Source organism: Pochonia chlamydosporia, chromosome 2 (assembly GCF_001653235.2).
Source record: "Pochonia chlamydosporia 170 chromosome 2, whole genome shotgun sequence".
Classification (NCBI taxonomy): Eukaryota; Fungi; Ascomycota; class Sordariomycetes; order Hypocreales; family Clavicipitaceae; genus Pochonia; species Pochonia chlamydosporia.
The window spans coordinates 3,768,915-3,794,230 of NC_035791.1; the positions used below are offsets into that span (position 1 = coordinate 3,768,915).

Sequence of the window (25,316 nt, forward strand, 5' to 3'; positions counted from 1 at the left end):
CAGAGTAATGTTTAGGCACTAGTTGGTTTAAATCCCGTGCCAACATATTCCAGTCACATTCCTGGTTCTCAAACTGGCAATCAATTTGAAGCCCCACCTCGAAACTACCCTGGACTCATGAAGCCGCTCTGATTTTTTCACCTTCCAACATTCGACTGTTCGGTCCATACCGCCAAAGGACTCGTCACATCAAGACTTGTGAATCACAATAGCAAGCCAATTTGCGTATTCCAAGACGGAATTATCTTATTGGTACTGGGATTGCATACGACACCAACAACTGGCCTGGCTGCAGCAGATAAACTGGCCCCCTTCCTATGGCTTCATAGCCGCAAATGCTGATGGAGAGTTTGGCTACAATGGCTTGAGGGCTCCCGCTGCATCGATTTATCATGGAACGTCAGTGGATAATGGACGGGCTGTCCCTTTCGGCCAGCATGGCCTGGCAAACTATATTGATTGCTTCGTTCGGCTTCATTGTCAGCGCGTTACTAGTAGCTATTTACCGCATCACTTTTCATCCTCTCGCCGGCGTTCCAGGCCCAAAATTGGCTGCCATTTCGAGCATATGGTACGCTCGACACATAGTAAGAGGGAAAATGGCTCAATTATCCCCGGAGTTACACAAGAAGTATGGTGACACCGTTCGTATCGGCCCCAATGAATTGTGGTTTAACACGACGGAAGCATTTGATAAGATCTACAGTATGTTACATAGTATCATATAAGTGCTGTGCACACAAACTGAGGTATTATTGCACACAGGCACCGGTAAAGGCTTCGAGAAATCCGACTTCTACTGTAAGTGTGCTTGCCTGTCGTGTCGCAGTCTGATATTGACTTCTAATCACAGTGGCAACGGCGTTGACCAGGCCGAGCATTGATTGGCGATTCAACGCAAATTTTGAGGATACTCTAGATCTCCTGTCCGAGAGAGAGATGAAGCGATATCGTTTGCAGAGACGCTTGATTGGTCGCGTATACAGCGTCGCAAATGTCGCGAAGTACGAAGACGCTATTGCGGCAACACTTGACAACGTGGTCAAGCGACTAACCGAGCTCGAGGGCCAAGAGCTTGATCTAAAAGAATGGATGCACATCATCACAGTCGAGTGTCTTGGAGCCGCCGTGCTATCATGGTCACCCGGTTTGCTTCGCGATGGTACGGATTGGGGGACACTATCACACAGCTTTCAAGGCTGGCGAAGAAAGTGCTTGTTTGGCGTGTTTCCAACGATGAAGAAGCTGGAACAGTTGTCACCAAACTTGGGCAAAGCATTTGCGTCCCTCTGGGGCGTAGCATACCGGACTCCAGCCAATTTCAAGTCCTTCTTCCCTGTGAGTGTGAAGTCTTATGTGAACATCGATTGCAAAATATGAGGAAGGCTAACAAGCTGATTGTTAGGCCGTTCTCCGGAATGTAGTTCGTCGACTGACAGCCTCTTTGAGGCCAAATCCGCCCAAGGACAAAAGAGTGGACTTGTTAAACGACCTAGTCCAGCTTCATAAGGACAAACCCGAGTTCAGCCAGCTTTACCTTCGGAAAATGGCCGTGACCAACTTCGGAGCAGGCCACGAAACCATGGCATCGACCCTTACAGCATCCGTGGCAATGATTGCCTCTCACATGGATGTTCAAAAACAAATTGCCTTGGAACTACGCACAGCTGAAGGAAAAGGCGCATTCGTATATGCCACGAGTAACCGATTCCCATACACAAAAGCTGCGATTCGCGAAGCCATGCGCCTGTACCCCGTGGTGCCTATGGCGCTTCCCCGCAACACACCACCTACAGGGCTGCATGTTCATGGATTGAGTGTGCCTCCAAATACCACCGTTGGCTGTAGTGCCGCAGCGTTGCACCGCAAGGAGGATATATTTGGCGCCGAACCTGAAGTATATAATCCCGAACGATGGATCTGCGCCGATATGGGTGTGGAGAACGCAGCAACAACGCTCCGCATGATGGAAAAGTATAGCTTAAACTGGGGAGGCGGTTCTCGAAGCTGTCCTGGGCGAAACTTGGCGGAGCTGGTGGTGTTCAAGGTGATTGCCACCCTCTTTGACAGGTTTGAGGTGGAGGTGGCAATCCCCCCAGATGCAGACAAGGAGGCTTACTTTCTTTTCGTCCTGTCGGGAGTCAAAGTGAAATTTAGTCCCAGAAAGGAGTAACCCATGCCATGGCTAAGACGGGAACGGTAGCCGACGGTTTGGAAAGCGGGATGTAATGGCATCAATGCGTTTCTTGCGTTTCTTGGGGCAGACCTGCATTTCTGGGCAGTGGCGTTGGCGCTGTGTCACGACGTCAAGGGTATTTGAGGCTTGGCATTCATATTTGATTATTATTTGATGCAAGAAGGCGTCAACTTTTGGCATTTAGACGTTTGAAATCCACAAGAGTCGGAGAAAAAGCTGGCTTGTATTGTATCGGGTCAAACTTCTTTGGGGAGTGGCAGTAGACCCGGTCGTTTAGGGAGCAAAGGCAATATCATAGGTGATAAGAATGACTACGTAAGAAGCTCAAAATTTGTCTCTGATACGATCTGTATCAGCCAAGTTCAATTCCCCTGTGATGGAAGGTCTCATCCTTGTACCTAAGATGGATTATCAGGCACAAAGAAAACCATTAAACCAGCGGACGCAGTCAACCACAAGAACCGGCCCCAGTGAACCAAACTTAGGTTCGGGAGGGGGACAAAAACGACCTAGTTCATGCCAAATTATTGGAAATGGTATGGACTGGTGTTTCCACTTGTGAGATAAGGCATGGTGGAGGACATTGCTTACTGCGGAGCCCGATACTCTGGGAACGATTTAACTAATAACTGACCAAGCAGTTGTCTTGGCTTTAAAGCAGTAATAAATGTGTCATGAAAACACCAGCCCGTCGAGAGGTAGCCAATATTAGCCAATTTGGCTCCCGTGATGCAATTAAACAAGCCAGCTACTGGAGGATAGTTTGCCGAAAATCTTGCTTTCACCACACATCCCCATGCCACACTGGAACGCAACCATTAGATGAAAAATCCACATGTAGTTATGGCACAGATTATTTTCACTTCGTTGATTTGAGCACTGGTGGCCAAATGCAGACTTTGTGGCAGCAAAATGTTCACTCCTGGCTGTGCCTCCACGCCCTGGTCCAGCCATCTTCGGGACCTTTGAGGAGGCGCCAGCCAGCCAAGCCCTGACGACGTAAACAAGCAAAACAAGTTACGAGGAGCAGAGGACAGAAACTTCCAACATCGTTCCATGCACAATGTGTTGGCTGGCTTCGGAGTGGGACTCGGGCTAAAGCCACAGGCGTCTTGGCAGATCACTCAGACAAGACCGAACCGACGGCACACACTTGATGAGGAAACTAACTTTACCCACCCTTCAAACTAAGTCGAGTCTGGTCAACTGGTCTGTGTGGCCTGGTCAAGTCAGGTAAGCTTGCGGAGAAGCTCATCGTACGCGCCGCCGCTGACACCAGACGGCATTGCCTGTTGAAACGTATGATCTGTAGTGCGTGCCATCTGACTGCTTCTGCGTTTCTTCGCTTGGGCCGACTGGTGGCAACACGAGATGAGCATCATCCGAGGGCAGAGTCGTCAGCATCTTCGCCTTCGTTCTTGACAGATGGCCGCCATATGGCTTGAGCGACCGGCTGGAGGAGAATTTCAGATTAATTGCGAAGCAGAGTCGTGTTGGGTCATGGATACAGAAGGCAAGCCAAGAGGAATAATACCGTGGGCGCAATTCCGTGATGGACTAACCCGCCATCAGCGTTCCCTGGTCGTGCCACGCGTGTCTCGAATTAGAAGCAATCAATTGATATGTTCCGCGTCTGGGCCTGCAGCATTCTTGCAGAATCAGACGGGCATGGCGGTGCCAAGAGCCCCCAACTTTTGACGGGCTGAAGCTGGTCAACTAAACCGGGCCTGGCTACCAGACCTGATGAGTTGATGGTTGGTCAAGGTGATGTATCAACCGCATCATCGTCCCAGCATCTCCCTTGCGAGCCACTCAGCACCATGCTACACCCTCCAACTTTACCACTGGTTTTTACCTGGAACAGGGTAAAAAGTTACAGCTGGCATGGATGATTTATTTCCTTCTTTATCCGATGCTGCCCGCACTTGTTTGGATGATCGTCAACGCCTTCATGGATGTGGCGTCGTGACAGTATCAAGCTTTGTCCACTGGTCAGAATGCTTCATTTTTGGGCAGCAGACTCGTAGAGGCAATTCGGTGATATTAAAAAACAAGTGAATAAACTCACCAGATGTTAACCTGTTGAAATACGGCACGTCTTGGACGCTGTCTAGCACTGCAGTGCATCAACTAGGGACCACGGCACCATGCAAGCAGGCCGCAGGTGATCGCCTCTGCAAGCTCTACTTACTGCTTAGCTTTGCGAAGCTCATGTGGTCCTCTTTGGGACGACAACACCTCCAGGTTTCTGCCCCCTCGCTTTCATTGATCCCCGCGGATCAGCCATGGTTTGGGGAGTTGAAGGCGTTACTATATTCCCCATAACACCTGTATCCCCAGAGCTAACCCCGGACATATCCCGCAAACTTTGACGTAAAAGTTTGAGCAGCACTTTGTCTACATTGTGATGGACAGTGGCCAAGGGGCGAATTTGGGCATATTGGCTTGTGGGTTGGACGCCGGTTGGGGGACTAGTCAGGCTTGGGGAACCCCTGTCCTCCATTTGCCTTTTACCACCCAACTTAGAAGTAATGAAGCAAACTTGAATACTAGTGCCACCAAGTGGTGTCAAGAATGAGCTTTGATGCTTGTTGGTGGATTGAGGAGTCTCCTTGGTGTTTGGCATGGCGCTTGGTGGGTTGGCATGGTATTGCTTGTGAGTCGGACAATGCCTGGTAAAAGAATCAAATGTCATTGACTGACAAGCAACCCACTGTGAGATACCTCGGAGAAGACCATTCACTAATTAGAAGATGAGCCAAGACGCCTGAGCTGTGGTATCATCCCGAAAGGTTACATTCCCTGATGATTCCCCACAGCATTAATATCTCGGATTGCTGAAACCTGTCAAAAACGGCCCAGAATCCGAGCGAGACAGCACGCCTCCATTATGTCAGGCATTGAACGAACTTTAAACGGCACATTGCGCATTCCGAGGCGTCTGTCGCACCAGCAAAAATACCTGGTATCTGGGGAAGTTGTCACGGTGACACCAGCGGTAAATTGAGTTAAGGGATACTCCGTAAAGACGTCCTCGGTCGATACTAACCCGCGCGTGGAACGAGGACTCGCTCCTCGTTCTTGGGCGGCGTTTCCCTCCACGCCCGCCCGTTATCACATCTCGGCGAATCTGGAAATTGTGCAGGGGGCGGTCCAAGCTGCTCGATACCCATGGCCTCCACGACCAGAAATCACAAGGGGCTGAGTGGTTCGTGGACTCCGTTCCCCACAAAGCCTGCAAGCCTCCCACCACCCATGCAAAGGTTGTTGGGTGAGGGAGAGGAGGGAGAGAGAGAGAGGGAATCGGGTTGGCTTGGTGCCATACGGCAGAAGGCTGATGGAAGAACAAGATTCTCTTGTCGGTGGCTGCTGAAGGCAAAACGAGGCGCCGACGACAGCCGGTTACACGATTCCAGGGCGAAAATTTTTTCCCCGTCGGTACAGCCACGAAATCTCAAAGCGTGTATTTTGCCGTTTGGCGCTCGTACTCTCGCAGTTTCATGCTTGGAACAAATCTGTGAGCATGGCGTGCTGGACAATGATGAGATTGCGACCGGTTGACCCGTTGGATCACGTGGGGCTTGTTGTTATCTTTCTGGAGCGCAATGCAATGGGGGCCAGGAAGGAAGAGGGAGCATTGAATCCGCATGTGGACATGGAAGCAGATATGATCCAGCGAACCGTGACAACCTCGACGCCCCCCATGACAGACGGACCAGACACCTCTGTTGGCCCCATTCCATGAGCTATTGTACAGACCCTTCTTTTTAAGCTTGCTTCTTGCATCTGGATCCGGCAAGACATGGGTCACCACACCAGATTGCCCACTGCCTTAGTCGCCGGCCCTAGGCCCAGGTTGTTCTGGCCTCCATGGTGCGCGGTGAGGGCAGCGCTCAGCCTGCCTCGCCACCAGTTCTTCTCAAACAAAGGAGAAATTGAGAAGAAAAAACTTCGCATTTGGGTAAGCTCACCGAGGCACAGAACACGAGTCTGGAATCGCCGGTAGGTGGCGCTGCTCCGCGGGTGCCTTGGCCAAGAGGATTCGGGAGCACCAACCGAGGACAGGCCAAGTTTAGAACAGGGCGGCCCTTGGCTTGTTGAACATCAACCCCCAATCTTGTTGGTTCTGGGCATGTTGTGATGTCAAACTCTCTGGTTGTCAGATTGACCTCGGGTCACCCGCCCACTGGCTGACTGATAGCTAGGCACAGACTCAACGATTCAACACCAATAGCTGGTCACGGCTTGTGGTCGATGCGCTACAGAAGATCCTTTGCAAGCCAGTGTGCATTTCCACAGTCTTGAAGTCTTGGCTGCGTGTTTCGAGGAGCGGCTAGGAACAGGTTCAGGGAGACATACTACCAATCACTTTGTGAGCAACTGAGAGATCCTGTCAGCCACCCATCGACGACAAAGCGACTGGTGGGCGTCCATGCTTTCCTTCGTATGCCTCTCTCTTCTGCAAGCCTTGGCACTCCCTCTACCTTCTGGTTCCAGCCCAAGAGCGCCATCGACTGTCCGGCTTTGGTCTTGAGACCATTGGTTGCATCCTGTTTGTGGAACCACCAAGTCTCGGCCTGTTCCCCACCACTTTGGTAAGGTTACCGGCCCCGGTACTCTTGGCTGGGATCTTTTGAATGCCATGGCCTGCTAGACTGGATCGGGAATCGCTCTCCGGGGTCGTCGAGTCGTGGCTGGTGGCAACTACCACCAGACGTCGGAGAAGCTGATAACGAAAAGAATGAGATTGTTGGTACAAGTCGAGACTCATGGGGTCCCCGGATATCTGTCAAAACGTATGATGGGCGGGTGGATGGATGGAGGGATGGGGTGAAAGTTTTGAAAGCTCCCTCGCTGCATGATATATAATCTCGCTGCACCCCACGACTTTTACCACGTTTTGATTTTCTGGGTGTCCCATCTTACTCGTCTTCGGCAACCAGTCCTTAGACTTGTCTGTTAGTCCTTGTGTCGTCTTGCATTTACAGATCAAGAGACATCACCTTCACAATGACGACCACCATCAACCTTGACAATGATGCCATTGCCCAGTCGGGCTTGGTTGATCCTGAGAACAAAGGTCACCCTTACAACCCGGCCCACGGCTCAATGGACGCACAAGCCCGCAAGGCCTCATTGCAGCACCACGACGTGATGCTTGACGATGAAGACTATGAGGGCAAGCCCACCGATGAGGAGATGCAGACTCTCCGTCGTGTCTCTGGTAAGATCATGTGGAGCATGTGGACGATCGCCTTCGTCGAACTTTGCGAACGTTTCTCTTACTACGGTTCGGCTGTCTTGTACACCAACTTTGTCAACAAGCCTTTGCCTGAAGGCTCAACTACCGGAGCTCCTGCAGGCGGCCATGGCCAGCCTGGTGCTTTGGGCATGGGCACCAAGGCTGCCCAGGGTATCAGTCTTTTCAACCAGTTCTTCGCCTACCTGATGCCTCTTCTTGGGTAAGAATAGCCCTTCCCGTCTTTCTCACCATTTTTCTGTCGTTCCAAGCAGAATTGTAACTAACACAACTTGGATAGTGCCTGGATCGCCGATGCTCGCATGGGTCGTTTCTGGACGTTGCATCTCGCCATCGGTATCTCTACCATTGCTCACGCCATCTTGGTTGCCTCCTCCGCCCCCACCGTCATTGTCAACAACAAGTCCTCCTTTGCCGCTTTCATCATCGGCTTGATCTGCCTCTGCGTTGGTACCGGATTTTTCAAGGCCAACGTTTCTCCTCTGCTTGCTGAGCAGAACGAAGATGTCCGACCCCGAATTGAGGTTCGCAAGGGCGAGCGTGTCATCGTTGACCCCGCTGTCACCAACACCAGAATCTTCCTGTACTTCTACCTCTGCATCAACATTGGCTCTCTTGCCGGCCAAATTGGCATGGTCTATGTTGAGAAGTACGTTGGCTTCTGGCTTGCTTTCCTCATTCCCACTGGCCTGTTCTTGCTTGCTCCTCTCGTCCTCTGGTCGCAGAAGAAGAGCTACAAGCTCAAGCCCCCCACTGGTTCATTGCTCTCCAAGTTCATCAAGATGGCCAATTTTGCCCGCAAGCGCTCTGGCTGGAAGAACTTCACCTGGGAGGTTGCCAAGCCTTCGCGTGTGCCCATTGATGAGCGACCCAGCTGGATGACCTACGATGATGCCTGGGTCGACGAGGTTCGCCGTGGTCTCATGGCTTGCAAGGTCTTCCTCTTCTTGCCCATCTTCTTCCTTTCTTACAACCAGATGACGGCCAACCTTACCACCCAGGCCAGTACCATGGAGCGACACGGTGTTCCCAACGACATTATTCAGAATCTGAACCCAATCTCCATCGTTATCATGATTCCCCTCATTGACCACCTCCTGTACCCTGGTCTCCGCAAGATGGGTTTCGCCTTCACTCCCATCAAGCGTATGACGACTGGTTTCCTCATTGCCGCTTTGTCCATGGTTGCCTCTGCTGTCATGCAGTATTACATCTATGAGAAGAGCCCTTGCGGCTGGCACGCAAACACCGAGGGTTGCGAGCCCGCTCCCATCAACGTTTGGGCCCAGAGTTTGCCTTACATCCTCATTGGTATTGCCGAAATTTTCGCCAATGTCACCTCCTACGAGTATGCCTTCTCCAAGGCCCCCGAGAACATGAAGTCCCTCGTCATGAGCATCAACTTGTTCATGAGCGCCGTGTCTGCCGCCATTGGCCAGGCTTTCGTTCCTCTTTCTGGAGACCCTCTTCTGGTCTGGAACTACACCGTCATTGCTGTCATCGCTGTCGTTGGTGGTGTCGTCTTCTGGTTCTGCTTCCGCCACCTCGACTCCGAGGAAGACAAGTGGAACATGCTCAAGAAGTCCGAGTTCATTGGCAAGCAGCAGCCTGGTGTTGGCAAGGCCCACGAAGCCGGAGAAAATGCTTAGGATGATAATGATGATGGTTTTTAGTAGTTATATGTGTCAAAAGTGTCATGATACCAGCTTAGTGTAGCAAATTATTGATATCCAATACACTGTATATTCAGTCAAATATCTCCTTTTCTTATTGCGAACTGTAATGTGATCATGTCTTGCGTATATAGAGACGCTTAGACCGCTGAACTACCCCAGGTTATTTTCAGATATCTCTTTACAAAGCCGATAGTACCTCGGTGCTAAAGCAATTCGAATCTTCTTTCCCCAAAAGATCATTGGAATTGCGAGACCGTTGAAAAACAAGCCAAGGAATCCACATAAAAGAAACATGTTTGTGATGCCCATTTTATCAAGCCATGGCGTGATGGTGAATGAACCAACAATGCTCAACGCGTTTCTGAAGAATGTAATTGCCACAAACGTTTGGCCCACAAGCTACGAACGAAGTCAGCATACCCAGGCCATAATTATAAGTCCGCTTGGCAAACGCAACAGCTGTGAATGAGCCTGGAAAGGGAAATGGAGACTTACATGCGGAAGAGCATCCAGCACCATTGTAAGTGAAATATCACAAACTGATCCGACACCAAAAGAGAACATTGCGCCACCAATGCTAGGATAGACGTAATGCATGCCCTACACAATCGCAAATCTTAGTCCCGGTACCAGAATCGGAAGACGCCAACACTTCTTACCCTATCAATAGTGACGCCAAAGAGAATCAAGCCGCCTGCCCCAATAAGAGCTGGAACGACCATGGGGTAAAGTCTCATCTCTGGCTCAAAGATTCCGCCATTCCTCCTAGCAAGCCTGACGGTTGCCCAATCGACAAATATACCACCATACAAGAAGCCAAAGACGGCCCCTATTGTTGGCCCTGTGTACATGAACCCAACTTGAGCTGGGTTGAAGTTGTATGGCGGAGCGGAAAGTGCAATTGTCATTATGGAGCTCATGGCAACTAGCCAGGTGAGCCCCGAGGCAAGTTGGAGCCAGCCGAACACGACGTGCGGGATCCACGAGGTATAGACTGGATACATGAAGAGTTTGGTTAGAGATTCGTCTGTGGGGGTTGAGAAGCGCATGCTGTGCCTGTATGTCTGCCATTTGGACATTGAAGGGGGTGGTGGTATGTTGGAAGCGGATGCGGCAAGTTCCAGGTCAATTTGGTCTTTGTTATCAGGGTCGACTTCGTGCTCGAGAATGTCGCGGTCGACGTCTGACGAAGCTTGTGCGGGTGGCACATATTTCGTTTCTTCAAAGGCGAAGACGAAGATAACTGAAATGACAGTCATGAATCCGGCGAGGGTCGTGTATGACATTCGCCAACCTTGCGCCTCGGCTTGGACACCAGCTACCATTGGGGTGAGAAAGCTCCCGGCCATGACGGCACCGAAGTAGACTCCATTTGCCCTGGCTCTTTGATGGACGAAGAATATGTCTTTGATCTAAGCCGGCCGGTTAATCATGCACGGAACGGGGATTGATACAGTAGGGGCTGGTGGTGAACTAACTGTCATTTCCACGGCTACTTCGTTAGTAGCACCTGCAAGTCCGAAGAGCAAATTGGTCAAATACACTTCCACCCTGGTGTTCATGTTGGCTGTCCACCAAGACGCAGCTGCTACTAATGCTGTCGATATAACGTACGTTGAGCGTCGCCCGTACTTTTTAGTGAAGGGAATGACAAAGATACAACTGCATGCTAGGCCGACAAGCTGGATGGCTTGACCATTAGCCAGGTGTTGGTAGGTGACGTTGAGGTCCTCTGTCATGGGGAACCAGAACACTTGTTGAATGGAGAGACTATGTGCAAGCTGTAAGAACCGGAATATTGAGTAGACAAGCAATGATGGACTTACGCTGTGAACACGGCTAGTGTCATGACCGTGAGAAGACCATGATTGAGGAATTTGCGCCATCTTGGCCAGTTCTGGGTACTGATAGTGAGAAAATTGGACTTCGTTGATAGCTAGTAGGCTGTAGGACATACCAATGGGTCGTTGGGGTCATTTGACGGAGTTGGAATCAGAATGATTTCGCTTCCTCCTCCATTATGAGCTGAGGAGTCGAGGTTAGATGGGCATACGAATTCTGGATTGTAGAGGGTGTTTCGTACTGGTGACTAGAGTGACAGTCCCTGGCGGATCTAGCGCCTGCACACCCGCGGACGCGAAGTCTCCGTGGCTACTCATCTGGAGGGTGCAGACTGTAGATGGATTGAGAATTTGGGTTCATTCGCAATAGACTTGAGAAACCGAGAAAGGTGACTCAAGGGCGGGATAGTTGGTCTTGGCAGCTGAAAGACCACTCAATAAAGGCAAATAACGACGTGATATATCACGAGGCAATCGTTGATTAAAAGATGAAAACTCTAAGCACTTTCAAGTTTCTTCACAAAAGAACGCGGGGTGGGCGGCATTTATCGAAGCCATGAAGCAGTGATACTGGAAGGCTTGCTTCTCACCTCCAAGATACGTGTTACACAACCATTCATGACCTAACAGTCTCGACTAGAGTATATTGGCGGCTGAGATTCTCAGGAGACGTACTAGTTCCAGCCACAAAGATAGACAAAACGATGTTACGAGATGATTCGCAACGTTCCATTGGTCATCGGATCAGATTTACATGGGAATAAGGCTTCGGAAGTTGGAAATAATTTAATGGGGAATTTGTGGCTCCGATTTACCCCGGATTCAGCCCTTCGCTTAGATAAAATGTGAGGGGACCCCCTTGTTTCCGATAAGACAAAGATAGTAATACATGAAGGACGGCAATTGTTATTGTTGTGAAGATGGTTTAGTGTCAAAGCTCTTGCGGATATCTTTGCCCTGGCTGACCGGAAGGTTTGTGGGTCAACCCTCCGGAGGCTTATGCACGGCGCTAAGGGCGGGATTTGTTTGGGAGAGTTGTTGATATGAAGATACAGAAAGATAGAGGAATCACAAAGAAAGCGAGGTTTATTTGGGAGAAATGGTGGTTGATGAACTTGTATCTATTGTTCGAGGAGCAACTTGGGGATTGGACATCAGCGAAATTGTTTTCAAGATACAATGAGTGATGGTCAGTAATGAGTCCTGTTTATATCTAAACTATATAGGCGTTTGCTGTATGAAACTATCTTGTGGCCCTTGTCATTGGCAGGACTGAGGCTTACAAGGTGTCTCACCTCCTTGATGGACTATCACTGACTCTGATAACGCTCGAAAAAATGTCGTCATATCCATTGTATCAGCATTTATCCATCGTATGGACAGAGGCGAAGCGACCCCAGATTATTGGGGCAGTGACAAGCGCGCTGGTGGCTGAGATTTAGCTCAACCTTGTTTGTAATGTGTCAATGCCAGTCGCCCAACATGGCTTATTTTAATATATAGCGACCAAGCATTCCAGTGGCCGCGGAATCCGAAAAACACACATAAATGATAACCTTCGCGGAGTCCGAGGCCCCGATTTTGTTCACATGGTAAGGTTGAGTTGGCAATCGGATCACAGGAAGGCCATAACCGGGCACGACAACCGCGAACTGATAGAAAGTTATCAGTTATTTTAATAGCCACTATTCCCTTTGGGCGAATCGATTGCACATGGCGTAGATTATTTGACACCACACCATCTTCACGTCTTACCAACCAATCATATAACACGCATCGAGAACAAGAGCAACATCGCAGCCATGGCCAAGGTCCTTCGCAATGGACGTTTCCTGCGCCCCTCGGGCCACAATCCAAAGGACGCTCAATTCTCAGATTGTCTTGTACTGGAAGAAGCTTCAGGCAACATTCTCCATGTCGGGTCCGACAGCGACGGCGCAGTTCAGAGCGCGATTTCTTCAGGTGCACAGGTTCTCGACATGGAGAACCGAGTAATTATCCCAGGCTTCATCGATAGCCATATGCATCTTCTGTTGACGGGAGAAACTTTAAACAAGTTGGACATCAGTGGGTGCGATACCCTTGAAGAAATTCGGACAGCTATTCGCACCTACGCAAAGGAACACCCTGACCTTGATCGGATCTCGTGCTGCAACTGGTTTCAGACGTCTACCAACGGAGAAGCCTTTGCAAGTCAGCTTGATGATCTTGACCCACGACCTATTTACATTTCAGCGTATGATATGCATTCCAGGTGGTGCAATACGGCGGCGCTGAACGAACTCCAAGTTGCTGACCTGGAAGATCCGCCTGGTGGCACAATTCACAGAGATGGAACTGGAAAACCAAGTGGTCTCCTATCGGAATCTGCTGCCCTGACAATTGTAGATCCGTTTCTGAGTAAACAGCTCTCGTTGACACAAAAGATGGATTTCATTGACGATGCCATCAAGGCGTACATCGCTAGTGGATATACCGGTCTCATTGACATGGCCATGGACGAAGTGACTTGGGGTATCATTCTGGACTACCGCAAGAGGTGCGGCGGACGTCTTCCTGTATGGCTCGCAACACACTGGTTTGTCTTACCTCAGAAGACTCCGGAGGAGAATCTTGCGCTGGTAGACAAGGCAATTGAGATGAAGAAGCAGTACAACGAGACGACTTCACCGGATTGCCGCATCACGGGTATCAAAGTCATGTGTGACGGCGTTGTCGATGCCTGCACAGCAAGCCTTATGGAACCCTACTCTCATAACGGGGGGAATGAACCGGCCGTATGGACTGTGGAGGAGCTTGTTCCAATTTTGAAGAAAGCCGACGATGCTGGCTTACAGATTGCCATACACGCCATTGGCGATGCTGCCATCCGAGTAGCCATTGACTCTCTAGAAAGAGTTGGAAACCCAGCAGGACGACATCGAATCGAACACTTGGAAACCTGTTCGCCAGACGACGTCGCACGCCTAGGAAAGCTCGGCATCACTGCCTCCGTCCAGCCAGTTCACAGTGATCCGTCCATCTTGCAAGCCTGGCCGAAACTACTTGGCCCCAAGAGATGCGAGCACGTCTTCCCCTACAACGGCTTCGCTGAGCACGGAGCCACTGTTGCGATAGGAACTGATGCTCCGACCGCATCACACCTTGTTTTCCCGAATCTCTACACTGCGACGACTCGGCGGTCAGGGAGAAAACCAGAGCTAGAGAAGCAGACGGCTCCCAAGTTTGCACTTAGTCTTGCAGCTGCTATGGCGGCTGCGACACAGGGTGCTGCCTACAGTTGCTTTGCCGATAGTCGCGTGGGTAGATTGGAAGAGGGGAAGGTTGCAAATCTTGCCGTGATTGATATGGTTTGGGATCCTACGAAGTTGTTGGAAGCTAAAGTGGTGGAAACGTGGTATCAAGGACGCAAGATTTTCGGGTGACATTGTTTCTCAAATTGATAACGTGGTATTATGTTTACGAGTTCTAGATATAAGCGAATACAACAGCAAAAGCTATCACGACAGTTGTGCTAACAAGTTGTGGAGTGAGGGCGTGTCCAGCATTATCTCCATCTGCAGTAATTTCTTCCTCGTCCACTCCAGATACGGTGGGGAAGTCTTTCCCAGCCTTCAAGTCGACAATGTTAGATTTCGTTGAGCCAGTGTTTGCTTGTGCGATGGCCACTTGCTTATTAGTCGCGTCGTATACGACGTATGCACTTCGCAGGACGTTGCTTCCCACGATGCCAAAATTGTTGTTTGTGATGTTGCTGGTGGATGTACCCTGAAGCCCGAATATACAAGGCGTTTCCAATTGAAGGCCAAGTAGTTTGAGTAGTTCCGGCTTACCTGTGTCGACGACTAATTCTCGTAGCGGCACATTGATCGTTTTATTAGGAAACGAGACGTCGACTGTGACATTTTCCCCGTCATCACCTGCGTACTTGCAGTCGATGAATGCCCTCTTCTGCGCGAACTCAACGTCGAGATCGCTCCATATAGTTTTTAAATACTCATCAGGCAGAAAAGTCAAGTCTGTTCCAGAGTCCAGAACAGTTGTCACGTTGATGTCTTTGCCATCATTTACGTCTAGGCGGACGCCGTTTCCCTTGTTGAGCCCCAATCCTGACATATGCACTGCATATGCTACGATACCAGATCCAGGCTTGAAGCCAGGGACTAGAGGTAGCGTGGTGAGGTTCCCGATATATTTTTCGGTATCGATACCGCCAAACAGAAGTGTTCCTGTTACATTAGGACCACTTAAGCTGCTGTTCTGTAAACGTATTAGCAACTGGGATGCTGTCAAGACTCGGATTGCTATACCCTTACCAAGTACAGACTGAAAGCCGCCCTTTCAATATGTCCTGCCGATACAAGATTGTCCACCACTGTCGGATACTGTTCAGCTGCCGCAAAGCCTTCACTTAAACCGAGACCGAGCAATCCCGAGCCTGGTGTAGGGTTTCTGGCAAGCCCAAGCATTTGGTTCTTGATTGCCTGGCCATTGATTGTGACAGTCTCGTTGACGAAATCGCCTTGAACATTTCTCTGGTCAAGATACGATGCGTTAAAGTTTCCTTTTCCGATGACTTTGAGTGATGTACTTTTGTTTGGGTTGACTAAATCTCCTGCGATTAGCACCCAGAGCGAACGATGAAGTATCTGGTATAAGGAAAATACAGCAGTAAAGTCACTTACAAAGGTCGTTGCAGCCCACAAACTCTCCGCTGTCACATAGTCCAGTTCCGACAGTATTCACCCAGGTGTCACTACTGCCTGTGTCAAGATACACCTTGACTTTCTGCCCAGGAGTTCCAACTTCAATATCCCCAAAATATTGGCCACCAGGTGCCGCTGGAGCAGTATCAAGGGGGATACTTGATCTTTTCGTTAGACCTTTCGTGTCCCTTAGAGTGTCTTTCTGTAGGTTTATCGTGATGCTGGCTGATACAGCGGTAGATAGTAGTAGTGTCGTCGTTAGTTTCATCCTGTACAGCATGACAATAAACGACTTGGGAACAAATCTAATCTATTAGCAAATGAATGGGTTGGACTAGTACCCTGTCATATGCTTAAAAAATGACAATGTGTTAAAAGAAGGCAAACTATTCTCAGCTTTAGAGATGCAGTCCATGACCCCAGAACACAAATACATCCATCCCCGTGTAAACGACGCAATATTTGCTCATTCCATCTTGCCATGTTTTCTCCTTGGTGCACTACGTATGCCGAGAAACGAGTCTCAGTCTCCTACAACGCAACACCCGCGTGCCAATGCGAAGCTAAGTGGGACGCCCAGGCGACCAAGGCCAAACTTGTCAGCAAACGCGCGGTGACGAGCGCATCCGTCTGCGGAGACTAAACAGAATTGTCCTCGGTATTCCTTCTTATGCCGATCCGGAGGCAGAGGAGCCGTAACGAGATCACGATGCGAGATTCCGGCTTTCCCTGCTTGTCTCCTCTGACACTCATATGCTTGGCAGTCTACTACTAAACACAATAACACTGCATCCTCGCATTAATCTGAGTCAGATATGGTTGGAGAAACTCTTGGCGAGAATGGTAGACAATATCTTCTCGTAGTGCCTTCCTGTAGATCTCGAATTTTTGACTTGATCGACACGATTGCATCGACGGGTTGTGGAGAACCGGCAACAAGCGCCCTTAGGTTGCGGCATGTACGCATATCCGTTCTGTTAGTTAGCTGCCGCTCGGGGAATTCTCCGCCTAGTTTCATAAGATGCGGCCTGTGATACTTGCCAAGTTTGTAGCTCGCCTCGAGGGATCATTGGCCCACCGACTCGGTCCTCTTGGCGAGAGTTTGCATCTGTAGTTTGACGTCATAGAAAGGGAACATTAGAAAACAATAGCTAAGACCTCTAGCAATAGACTATGAAGTTTACGGCTAGTCTTTAAAGGAGGTGGTTCATAATTATCTTTGTTTGTCAGCCTGGGAGACTGTTCACTAATCCCACTTAGTCGAAGCTACCAATCGCTTCCGCCGGACGATGTAGAAATGCGCAGTGAACTTCCGGCTTTGGACGATACTAGGCCGTAAAGTTAATTTTCTCAAGCCAAGAGAAGGATGCTATGAGATAGCCTAGATTTCGCTCATCATCTTGCAACTGTTTAGCCATCACCGCTGTAGTTTGGAGGCATGTAATTCTGCCTCCCAAGTGGTAGTCAAGCAGATACAGCGAAATACAACGTTTGTTTAACTAATAATGTTGCTTAGTAGAGGAGCACAAAAATGGCGCTTGGTTCCAAGCACCGAATAAACTTTGTTGATCTTCAGGCACGAATCTCTTACACCTTACTTGCCGCAAGCCCTCCTGTCGATCCACCGCAACTATAGAACTGTATGCGGACTTTGGAACTATGGAAGCTCGGCGCTTACTGGTAAGTTTTAGTTTCTTATAGTACGGTACATGGTGAATTTCAACAAGACCGGATGTCGACTGTTCGACTGATCTACCGGTCAGACCGGTTTGGAGGCTCTTTCCAACGGTCTTTCACAGTCAGTGGACGTAAATTGACCTTGGATTTATACCACGAGAAACTTTGCTACGGTATCTTGTGGTTAAGAAGCATCAAGATCAAATAACAAAATGCAAGCAGCAAGATGTATATATGTCAGAACGGAAGTCGAAGAAAATAGGCGGCCAAGGGGTAAATGCTACAGCACCTCTCATACACCACTTCTAATGCAAATACAACATCTTATCTAGCACTACTCCACATCACGCATAATGACTAGAGAAAGGGCCAAGCAGGCTTCACGATCCATCCTAGTCTCGTAGTAGGTTGGTTCGAGTTGTGATATCATCTCACAGCAACGATCGAGTGGCAAGTTGTGATGCTCCTATCAATGTCTAATGGGTAAAGTACCTCGAACTGCAAGAGTTTCAAGAGCTCAATCTATCCCCATTCAGCCAGTTGAACAACTATATAAGTCAAGGCATCTTCCATATTTCCCAACCTCATCAGCATCTCAATCACACCATTCAACTCTACACTTCAAATTCATTACACCAACAACGCCGCAACAATGCAAATCAAGAACTTCGGTCTCGCCCTCGGCCTCGCTGCCACCATGGCCCAGCCCGGCCACGCCAACATCGGCAAGGCCGCCGACCTTCTCTGCCAGTTCTTCTGCCAGGGCATCGCCGACCTCTTCGTCAACATCTTCAGCAAGCGCGATATTGATCCCGCCTTCTTTGAGTCTCGTGCCATCATGGGCCGTGCTCCCCCTGGAGTTCCTCAGCAGGAGTTTGACCGCTGCTACGACCAGATGAACGGTGTTACTGTCACTGCTGAGAGCACCGGCCCCGGTGGTGAGAACCCTTTCCAACTTCCGAGATGACAATGCTTCAACTACTTACATTGGACACAGAAATCCGCTTCATGGGCGTTCCCCCTGCTTGCATGAACCTTGCCAACGTGCTGGTTGGCGACCCAGTGAACGGCCCTTATGCCCTTCCCTGCGGCTCTGACTGCCTGCACTACACTGACCTCAGCGAGGCTCAGTTCAATGAACTTACCGACAAGCTTCACGCTGCTGCTTCCTAAGCAGCTTAGAAACGTTTCATGAGTGGCTCTGTACGCTGGATGATAAACTCTTTATAAATACGGACACTGTGTGTTTGTTGGATTCCGCCAGCTGGACATTGTGAAGTTCTTGGGGCGATTATAACCGGCTTGTTGCGTGTGGAGTTGGTACATATCTAGCTCAGGTAGCGCCGCTTGGCTCGGTGACAATGGAACACTGTTGATGTTACTACCCGTAAGCACTTGGCTCCGAACTAGTGACATATACTCTATGTAAGAAAACGTATAAGATTTCATGATGTCCATATTCCATCCTGGAACCAATTTACCACGAGTACTCCAAGCTTCTTTCAATCAGTCTTACAATGTTACGCATTTCAGAAGCCCTCTCCACGCTGGAGCCAATTGCTTGGTTTCTCTCAACGGCCCCCATCTTCATATACACTCTTAAGCAGAATCCAAAGTCGAGATGGTGGTTGCTTCCATTGAACGTCCTACCCTCAATTCAGAGCTACCGCACCGTCAACCAAGTAGCAACTAGATTCCCCGGGCTTGACTGGCTTCTGGCATTCACGAACCTCATATTCATCATCCACGCAACCTCTGCACTCTATCTTGAAGGCTTGGTTGTCCCGACTCCACCAAAAGGAGCACCGCAAAGATGGAACACCATCATTTCCTTCAAAGCGTGGATGAACCCACGAAGGTTACCTCTTAAAAGCACATACGACCCCAATCGTAAGCCTGTGACAACCACACAACGACTCTTTTTCGTCGCCAAGCGTCTCATTACTCTGGCCATCCTAGCAGCTCTATACCTTGGAATCGAGCTAGGCATCCTCTTCTACCTCAAGCCTGGGCCCCGGGACTTTGGAGCTTCTCACCAGAAGTACATACACCTAGAGTGTGACCGCGCGGCCCTCTTTCGCCTGGTTTTCGCATTCCACTGGGCCTGGTTGACGTATCTCATTCTCACGGCAGCCAACTCCGTCCTCGCAGTCGTCTTTGTGGGCTTGCTCCAGATAGATGATCCTGACGAATGGCCGGTTTTGTATGGGAATCCATTCCAGGCATATTCTATCCAGCGCTTCTGGGGCAGTTTCTGGCACCACATCGGAACGCCATCGCAGCTGTGTTACGGCCGACTCATCACACGCAGAGTGCTGCGGGTTGAACCGGGCAGCACTGTTGAGAAGGTATTCCTTGCTCTTTGGGTGTTCACGGTTTCTGGGGTAGTTCATGGGCTAGTCACTTGGAAGACAGATCCGGAAGCAGATCCGTTCAGTGACTTCTGGTTTTTGATGCTCAACTTTCTGGCTGGGTTGGTTGAAATGAGTATCAGACATGTAAGCTTATTTGGGGGGAAGGGCAAATCACCAACAGTTTTGAGTCGGCTGATGGGTTACTTGCTCATATTGGCGTTCTTTTACTGCATCGTGCCGCCATACCAATTTCCTATCCTCTACAGGGCGGCGGTTTGCAGGATGCCTTTCAAAGTCAACATGAAGATGAACCGAAGATCATAGATTAGCAAAAAAGTAGTATCGCAAAATTGTGCGTTCAGTATTTCTCTAAAATGACCTCCATTTGCGCATCAGCACCTCTGTTCCATGCAATGCTTCATAATCACAGTTTAATCTCCAGTTGATACTGCGTAAGATGCGTCTCCTCGAGTCTCAGCTTCGCCGCCAACCCATCCCCATACTCCTTGGGGAAAATCGGCGTGGCCATCCACTTCTTCCCCGGAAACTGTGCCATCATTGCCTTCACAAGCCTCGTCGCCTCCCCCTTCCTCCTCGACTGCGGATCAACAATCAAGCAACTCAGCTTGACGGTATCCTTGTCCTTATCCTCGGGATCAGTCACAACACAATAGGCATCACCTAGTCTAAACGCCTTGTGTGTATCAGGCGATTTGCTGAATCCCCATGCCTGCCAGGGTAAATCCGCTGCACCGTGCGTCTTCACCAACACATCTACCTCGTCAAACGAACAAGTCTTTAATTCTGGGTCTGTTGCAAATTCTCCATCCTTGGGAGTATACTGCCACCCGAAGAGCTCTCGTTTTATGACACATCCGGCGTTGGTGTACAACTTGACCGCAGGAGTGTTCTGCTTTATACACTCAAATCCGACGATTTCCGTCCCGCGCGCCTTTTCGGCGTCGAAAACTATTTTCAGGGCCTTGGCTCCTACGCCTTTGCCCCTGGCAGCCTTGAAGATTCCCATGGCGCCGAGGCGGCTCTCGGTGGGTTTGTCAGGTCTGATGGCTATGATGGCAAATCCGATGGGTTCATTTGGGTTGTCCGAGCTGTAGAACGCATGGCTGTGTGCCAGGGAAAGGTAGTTTTGGGGTATGTACTCTGCCACTGCCTCGGCGGTGAGGTTGACTGGGTTGCCGATGTAGTCCTCGAAGCCCTTGTTGAACAGGTCAGCTATTTGGGCGAATGAAAATCCCGATAAAGATCGAGATTCCATGTTGATAGAGTGTTTCCGTCTGTTTTGGTTCAATTGCTCAAGTTGGACCGTCAAATGTGAAGCAAAGCTAAAAAGATTGAGTGGAAGGTCGATTTGACACTCTCACGGCATTCTCTGGAGGGCATGACGATTCATGGCTCGGTATTTGCCTGATGAATTGGATCGGGTACGGGGACCGAGTGGAGCTCCGGTGACTGACTGGGTTCGTCAGCTCCGGCCGGATCATGCGTCCGTCTGGGGGTAAGCATAATCACACGTGTCAGCTTAAGTCGTGCTGTTTTCGGATGTCAGTGTGCTCTGTCCCAATGTTTCTAATCGCTCGGTGTGATAATGGTTCAAGCCCTCAATGACGTGCATTGCTCTGTGGTGCGAAGACAGCATCACCATGTCTGGCCTGGTCCACTTCCCCAGCACAGCAATTCAGGTCCCAGAGCCGGAACTGTTCCGCCTTTTCCGACTGTCCAATCACAAACGCCCATCCTTGACCCATGTTGAAGCTCAAGGTTAGAATCGGGCGTCTCAGTGAAGCTCCCATACGTTAAGCTACATGTATGAATGCCGCGGGGCAATTTCAGTGAAGGGCGTCAGGTCATAACCACAGAACGACAGTAAAACTTCAACAACTCGTGCTCGAAGTTTCCTATTTTTCATCTCTCAATTCATTCTCGCAAGCCATAGTCAACTCCAACAAACCGGCTGCAGTCCACCAAATTTCCAAAATGACTGACTACATTCTCTACGCCTACTTCCGCTCCTCATGCTCCGCCCGCCTACGCATCATCCTCAACCTCAAAAACATTTCCTACGACCACATCCCCATCAATCTCCTCAAAGACGAACAGCTCTCCGCCGAACACAAAGCCCTCAATCCATCTGCTTCGGTTCCCCTCCTCGTATCCAAACGCTCTCCCGACGAAGGCTTTAAAATCGGACAGTCTGTAGCAGCTCTAGAATATCTGGAAGAAGTACACCCAGAGGTGCCCACTCTCCCAGCAAAGAGCGATGCCAAGAGCCGCGCCACCGTCCGTGTACTATGCGAGATTATTGCGGCAGATACGCAGCCCGTTACGAACTTGAGAATCATGCGCCGAGTCAGAGCGCTGGGTGGGAGTGCAGAGGAATGGAATAAGGAGTTGATGGGTGAAGGGTTGAAGGCGTATGAGGCGGTTGTCAAGGATTCTGCAGGGAAGTACTCTGTTGGTGATACTGTTACCATGGCAGATGCGTGCTTGATGCCGGCTGTTTGGAATGCACAGCGGTTCGGGGTCGATTTGGCCGAGTTTCCGACAATTTCCAAGGTTGTCAAGAATCTGAGTGAGCATCCCGCAGTGTTGAAGGCGGATTACTTTAGCCAGCCTGATTGCCCTGAGGAATTGCGCAAGAAATAAATGGGAAACAACACGATATGATAAAACAACACAAAATGAAGAAACTAGTGTGATCCTTGGCAATTTTGGGTCTATTTTTGAGCATAGGTAACTAAATATTTCACAATTTTTCATAACTTCGTGTCAACAATTAGAACAGCGGCAGAGCTGGCTGGATTGTACCAGACACCTCACCGAACCCAATCAAAGCGCCTTCTTGCCCAGCCCAGCCGCGAATAGTCAAAGTGTCTCCGTCCTGGAGGAACTTGCGCTCCTCTCCACCTTGCAGCTTGATGGGAACCTTGCCACCCTGAGTCTGTTCCAAAATACTGCCTTCGCTGCCGGGTGTGTCACCTGTGATGGTTCCAGAGCCCAACAGATCGCCAGGGCGCAGGTTGCAGCCAGTGATTGTGTGGTGTGCAATCATTTGGGGCCACGTCCACAGGAGGTTCTTGGAGTTGGACTTGGAAATGGTTGTCTTGTTGCCGTTGGCAGCTATCATGGGTTAGCAGCGTGAGTGGTGAGCGGCAAACAAGGCGTTCACTTACTAATGACATCAACTTCCAGCTGAATGTTGAGGCAGTTATCCTTCTTCTTTTCTTGAAGATAGGGCAACAGGGGAGTATCATTGGCAATACCAGCAGTTTTGGAGTCGTTGAGGGCGTCAGCCAAAACAACCCAGGCGCTAATTGTGGTACCCAGGTTCTTGGCAGTGAAAGGACCTAGGGGAACGTATTCCCAAGCTTGGATATCTCTAGCGCTCCAGTCGTTCATCAGTACGTAACCGAAAATGTAGTCCTCAGCCTCATTTACGGGAATGGGGCTTCCGAGCTTGTTCTCGCGGCAGATGAACATGCCCATTTCCAGTTCAAGATCTAGCTTCTCGCAAGGCGTCAGGGTGGGAATCTTGGGCTCAGCCTTGGGGTCCTTGAGAATCTGTCCCCACGGTCGACGGATGGGAGTGCCAGAAACAACGACACTACTGGCGCGTCCGTGGTAGGCAACAGGGAGATGAGTGTAGTTGGGCTGCAGCGCATTGGCAGGACCGCGGAACAGCACGCCAACATTGTACGCGTGGTTCTTGCCGGCGTAGAAATCGGTATAGTCTCCAACGTTGAGGGGAAGATGGTTCTGAACATCAGCACGCTTCAAAAGAGCCGACTTTTTCAGTTCTTCGTTGTCCTTCAGAACCTGGGGGTTCTTGGTGTCTGCGCTGAAAATAGACTGGAGATACTCGCGAACCGCGCGGTGGAATGATCGACCAAGAGCAGCAAAATCGTTCAGAGACTGGGCCGAGAAGACATCTTGGTGCTTCTGAATTTCGGAGGAAGCAGAGAAACCACCAGCGCCGGCAAATGCCTTGAGGTCTAGAGCATAGTCGCCGATGGCAATGGCTGGCCGCTTCGTTGAATCAGCGGACGTGGAGATAATTCCAAAAGGAATATTCGCAATAGAGAAGTGCGAGTCTGGTGAGATGGTGAGCCAAGACATTTTGAGATGTTTGATCGCAATCGCAGGATCGGGCGTAATTCGGTAGAGACGAGTGAGCTGCAATTGAACTGAGATGAATGAGAAAGGGTCGTCTGCTCAATTAGAAGGAGAAAAAAAAATATTTTAGCCAGAGAATTACGTCTTTAGCTGATTCGAGCTTGTCACAGCTCCCGGAAGCTCTTTCCTCTGTTCCGTCTCTTGCCCCGCCATAGTTGCCGCCGCAAGCCGATTTCGATGGCGGGGTTGAGGGGCAAAGCCGGTGTGCGGAAATGTGCCGGTATGGGTCGCGCCTTCTTCCGCTTGAACCCGTCAATCTGCTTTGATCAATGGGAGAGGCAAGTTTTCTGACTGAGCAAAGACCAGATGGAGTTGCTCGCGATAATGAAGCAAGTTCTGTGACGAAGGGACCTATATCACTACCTAGTATCAACTGTCACTCGTGCAGTGGCGGACTTCTTCTTCTTCTTCTTCCTCTTGTATCAATTGACAGCACAACCGTCGTCGTGCTGCTACATATGTCTGCCATGCAGCATTGGCTTTGTCGGCCTGGCGAGTTCCGATTCCGAGGCTGATCAGTTCGAGACGAGAATCCACGAGTCCCGAATAATATTTCAAAAGGGTCCCGACATATTCCATGCTTAGAAAGATTCAAGATTCGCCAAGGCTTTGGCTGGTGTGAATGGCATGTCGATTTATCATCCCAATGCTGTTCATCACCAACATGAATCAGGCCCCCACAACAGAGAGATCTCACTATGGCACATGTGATGTATCGCAGTTACTCACACTCACCAGCGCATTCCCTGTACCAGCGAATTAGAAAACACCCTGGAATTTTGGCGCGTCAACGACTGAGCATGTCGATTTAATTCCAAAATTGGTCTGGCCCGGGTCCGAAGTTCTACTACTTCATGGTTCCAGAGACACGACACCAGAAGCCGAACGCAGCTGGGAGATTTGGCAAACATTTGTCTCAGCATTGATACCACCCTTCTACAACAGCAATGGCGTGATACTGCATGTTACCTCTATGGCACCGTTCTGAGTATTACGTTGTCGTACTTGTCTCTGATCGCCTTGTTTCACGCTTAGGTGAGCCCGTCCTCGGAGTGGCACAATCTAGTACCAAAATTGATGAGGCAGAAATCATCTCTCAACATTCACTTTGTCCATGTAACTGTATATTATATTATATCAACATCAATTGCCATTAGTGCCTTGTAGGTCATCCGTTTTGGCGTGTCATACTCGGAGCCCCCCGACCACGCCAGGGTCAGTCAACGTCATCGGAGCCGAATACCCATATTCTGGGCCGAAACCCCACGGAGTACGGAGTCTGGCCTGTCGATGCTGAATCCGGCGTTTGTGAGCTGTCATTGTGTCACAATACAGCATCGACAATGGGATTTAATGGTACTCCGGCCAACAAAACAGTTCTTGCATGTGCGGCAATGCATAAAATTCTTAGTTC

General features: G+C 49.8%; 10 protein-coding genes across 10 annotated transcripts; 7 read left to right on the forward strand and 3 right to left on the reverse strand.

The window, feature by feature from the left end:
• Positions 1-599: 599 nt before the first annotated feature.
• On the forward strand, positions 600-2,173 carry VFPPC_03219 (cytochrome P450 family protein; the record flags this gene model as incomplete). Its single annotated transcript, XM_018282748.1, has 4 exons — positions 600-705; positions 766-801; positions 854-1,338; positions 1,406-2,173. 4 exons carry the CDS (start codon positions 600-602, stop codon positions 2,171-2,173), a joined length of 1,395 nt encoding a protein of 464 aa, XP_018147355.1.
• A 5,034-nt stretch (positions 2,174-7,207) lies between these two features.
• VFPPC_03221 (oligopeptide transporter) lies at positions 7,208-9,106 on the forward strand (the record flags this gene model as incomplete). Its single annotated transcript, XM_018282750.1, has 2 exons — positions 7,208-7,659; positions 7,738-9,106. The coding sequence occupies 2 exons, from the start codon at positions 7,208-7,210 to the stop codon at positions 9,104-9,106; spliced, it is 1,821 nt and encodes a 606-aa protein (XP_018147357.1).
• A 177-nt stretch (positions 9,107-9,283) lies between these two features.
• Positions 9,284-11,292, reverse strand: VFPPC_03222 (major facilitator superfamily transporter; the record flags this gene model as incomplete). Its single annotated transcript, XM_018282751.1, has 8 exons — positions 9,284-9,532; positions 9,629-9,733; positions 9,793-10,545; positions 10,612-10,684; positions 10,748-10,903; positions 10,960-11,030; positions 11,091-11,158; positions 11,217-11,292. The coding sequence occupies 8 exons, from the start codon at positions 11,290-11,292 to the stop codon at positions 9,284-9,286; spliced, it is 1,551 nt and encodes a 516-aa protein (XP_018147358.1).
• Positions 11,293-12,776: 1,484 nt separating this feature from the next.
• VFPPC_03223 (amidohydrolase family protein) lies at positions 12,777-14,399 on the forward strand (the record flags this gene model as incomplete). Its single annotated transcript, XM_018282752.1, has 1 exon — positions 12,777-14,399. One exon carries the CDS (start codon positions 12,777-12,779, stop codon positions 14,397-14,399), a length of 1,623 nt encoding a protein of 540 aa, XP_018147359.1.
• A 3,610-nt stretch (positions 14,400-18,009) lies between these two features.
• VFPPC_13426 (hypothetical protein) lies at positions 18,010-18,530 on the forward strand (the record flags this gene model as incomplete). The annotated part of the gene is made up of 2 exons (XM_018291203.1): positions 18,010-18,295; positions 18,355-18,530. The coding sequence occupies 2 exons, from the start codon at positions 18,010-18,012 to the stop codon at positions 18,528-18,530; spliced, it is 462 nt and encodes a 153-aa protein (XP_018147361.1).
• A 344-nt stretch (positions 18,531-18,874) lies between these two features.
• Positions 18,875-20,035, forward strand: VFPPC_13427 (membrane bound o-acyl transferase family domain-containing protein; the record flags this gene model as incomplete). The annotated part of the gene is made up of 1 exon (XM_018291204.1): positions 18,875-20,035. The coding sequence occupies one exon, from the start codon at positions 18,875-18,877 to the stop codon at positions 20,033-20,035; it is 1,161 nt and encodes a 386-aa protein (XP_018147362.1).
• A 100-nt stretch (positions 20,036-20,135) lies between these two features.
• On the reverse strand, positions 20,136-20,987 carry VFPPC_03225 (acetyltransferase, gnat family; the record flags this gene model as incomplete). The annotated part of the gene is made up of 1 exon (XM_018282754.1): positions 20,136-20,987. One exon carries the CDS (start codon positions 20,985-20,987, stop codon positions 20,136-20,138), a length of 852 nt encoding a protein of 283 aa, XP_018147363.1.
• A 719-nt stretch (positions 20,988-21,706) lies between these two features.
• On the forward strand, positions 21,707-22,375 carry VFPPC_03227 (glutathione S-transferase; the record flags this gene model as incomplete). The annotated part of the gene is made up of 1 exon (XM_018282755.1): positions 21,707-22,375. One exon carries the CDS (start codon positions 21,707-21,709, stop codon positions 22,373-22,375), a length of 669 nt encoding a protein of 222 aa, XP_018147364.1.
• Positions 22,376-22,505: 130 nt separating this feature from the next.
• Positions 22,506-23,845, reverse strand: VFPPC_03228 (fumarylacetoacetase; the record flags this gene model as incomplete). The annotated part of the gene is made up of 2 exons (XM_018282756.1): positions 22,506-22,849; positions 22,903-23,845. 2 exons carry the CDS (start codon positions 23,843-23,845, stop codon positions 22,506-22,508), a joined length of 1,287 nt encoding a protein of 428 aa, XP_018147365.1.
• A 679-nt stretch (positions 23,846-24,524) lies between these two features.
• Positions 24,525-24,890, forward strand: VFPPC_17526 (hypothetical protein; the record flags this gene model as incomplete). Its single annotated transcript, XM_022429226.1, has 2 exons — positions 24,525-24,656; positions 24,702-24,890. 2 exons carry the CDS (start codon positions 24,525-24,527, stop codon positions 24,888-24,890), a joined length of 321 nt encoding a protein of 106 aa, XP_022285747.1.
• Between the last annotated feature and the right edge of the window lie 426 nt (positions 24,891-25,316).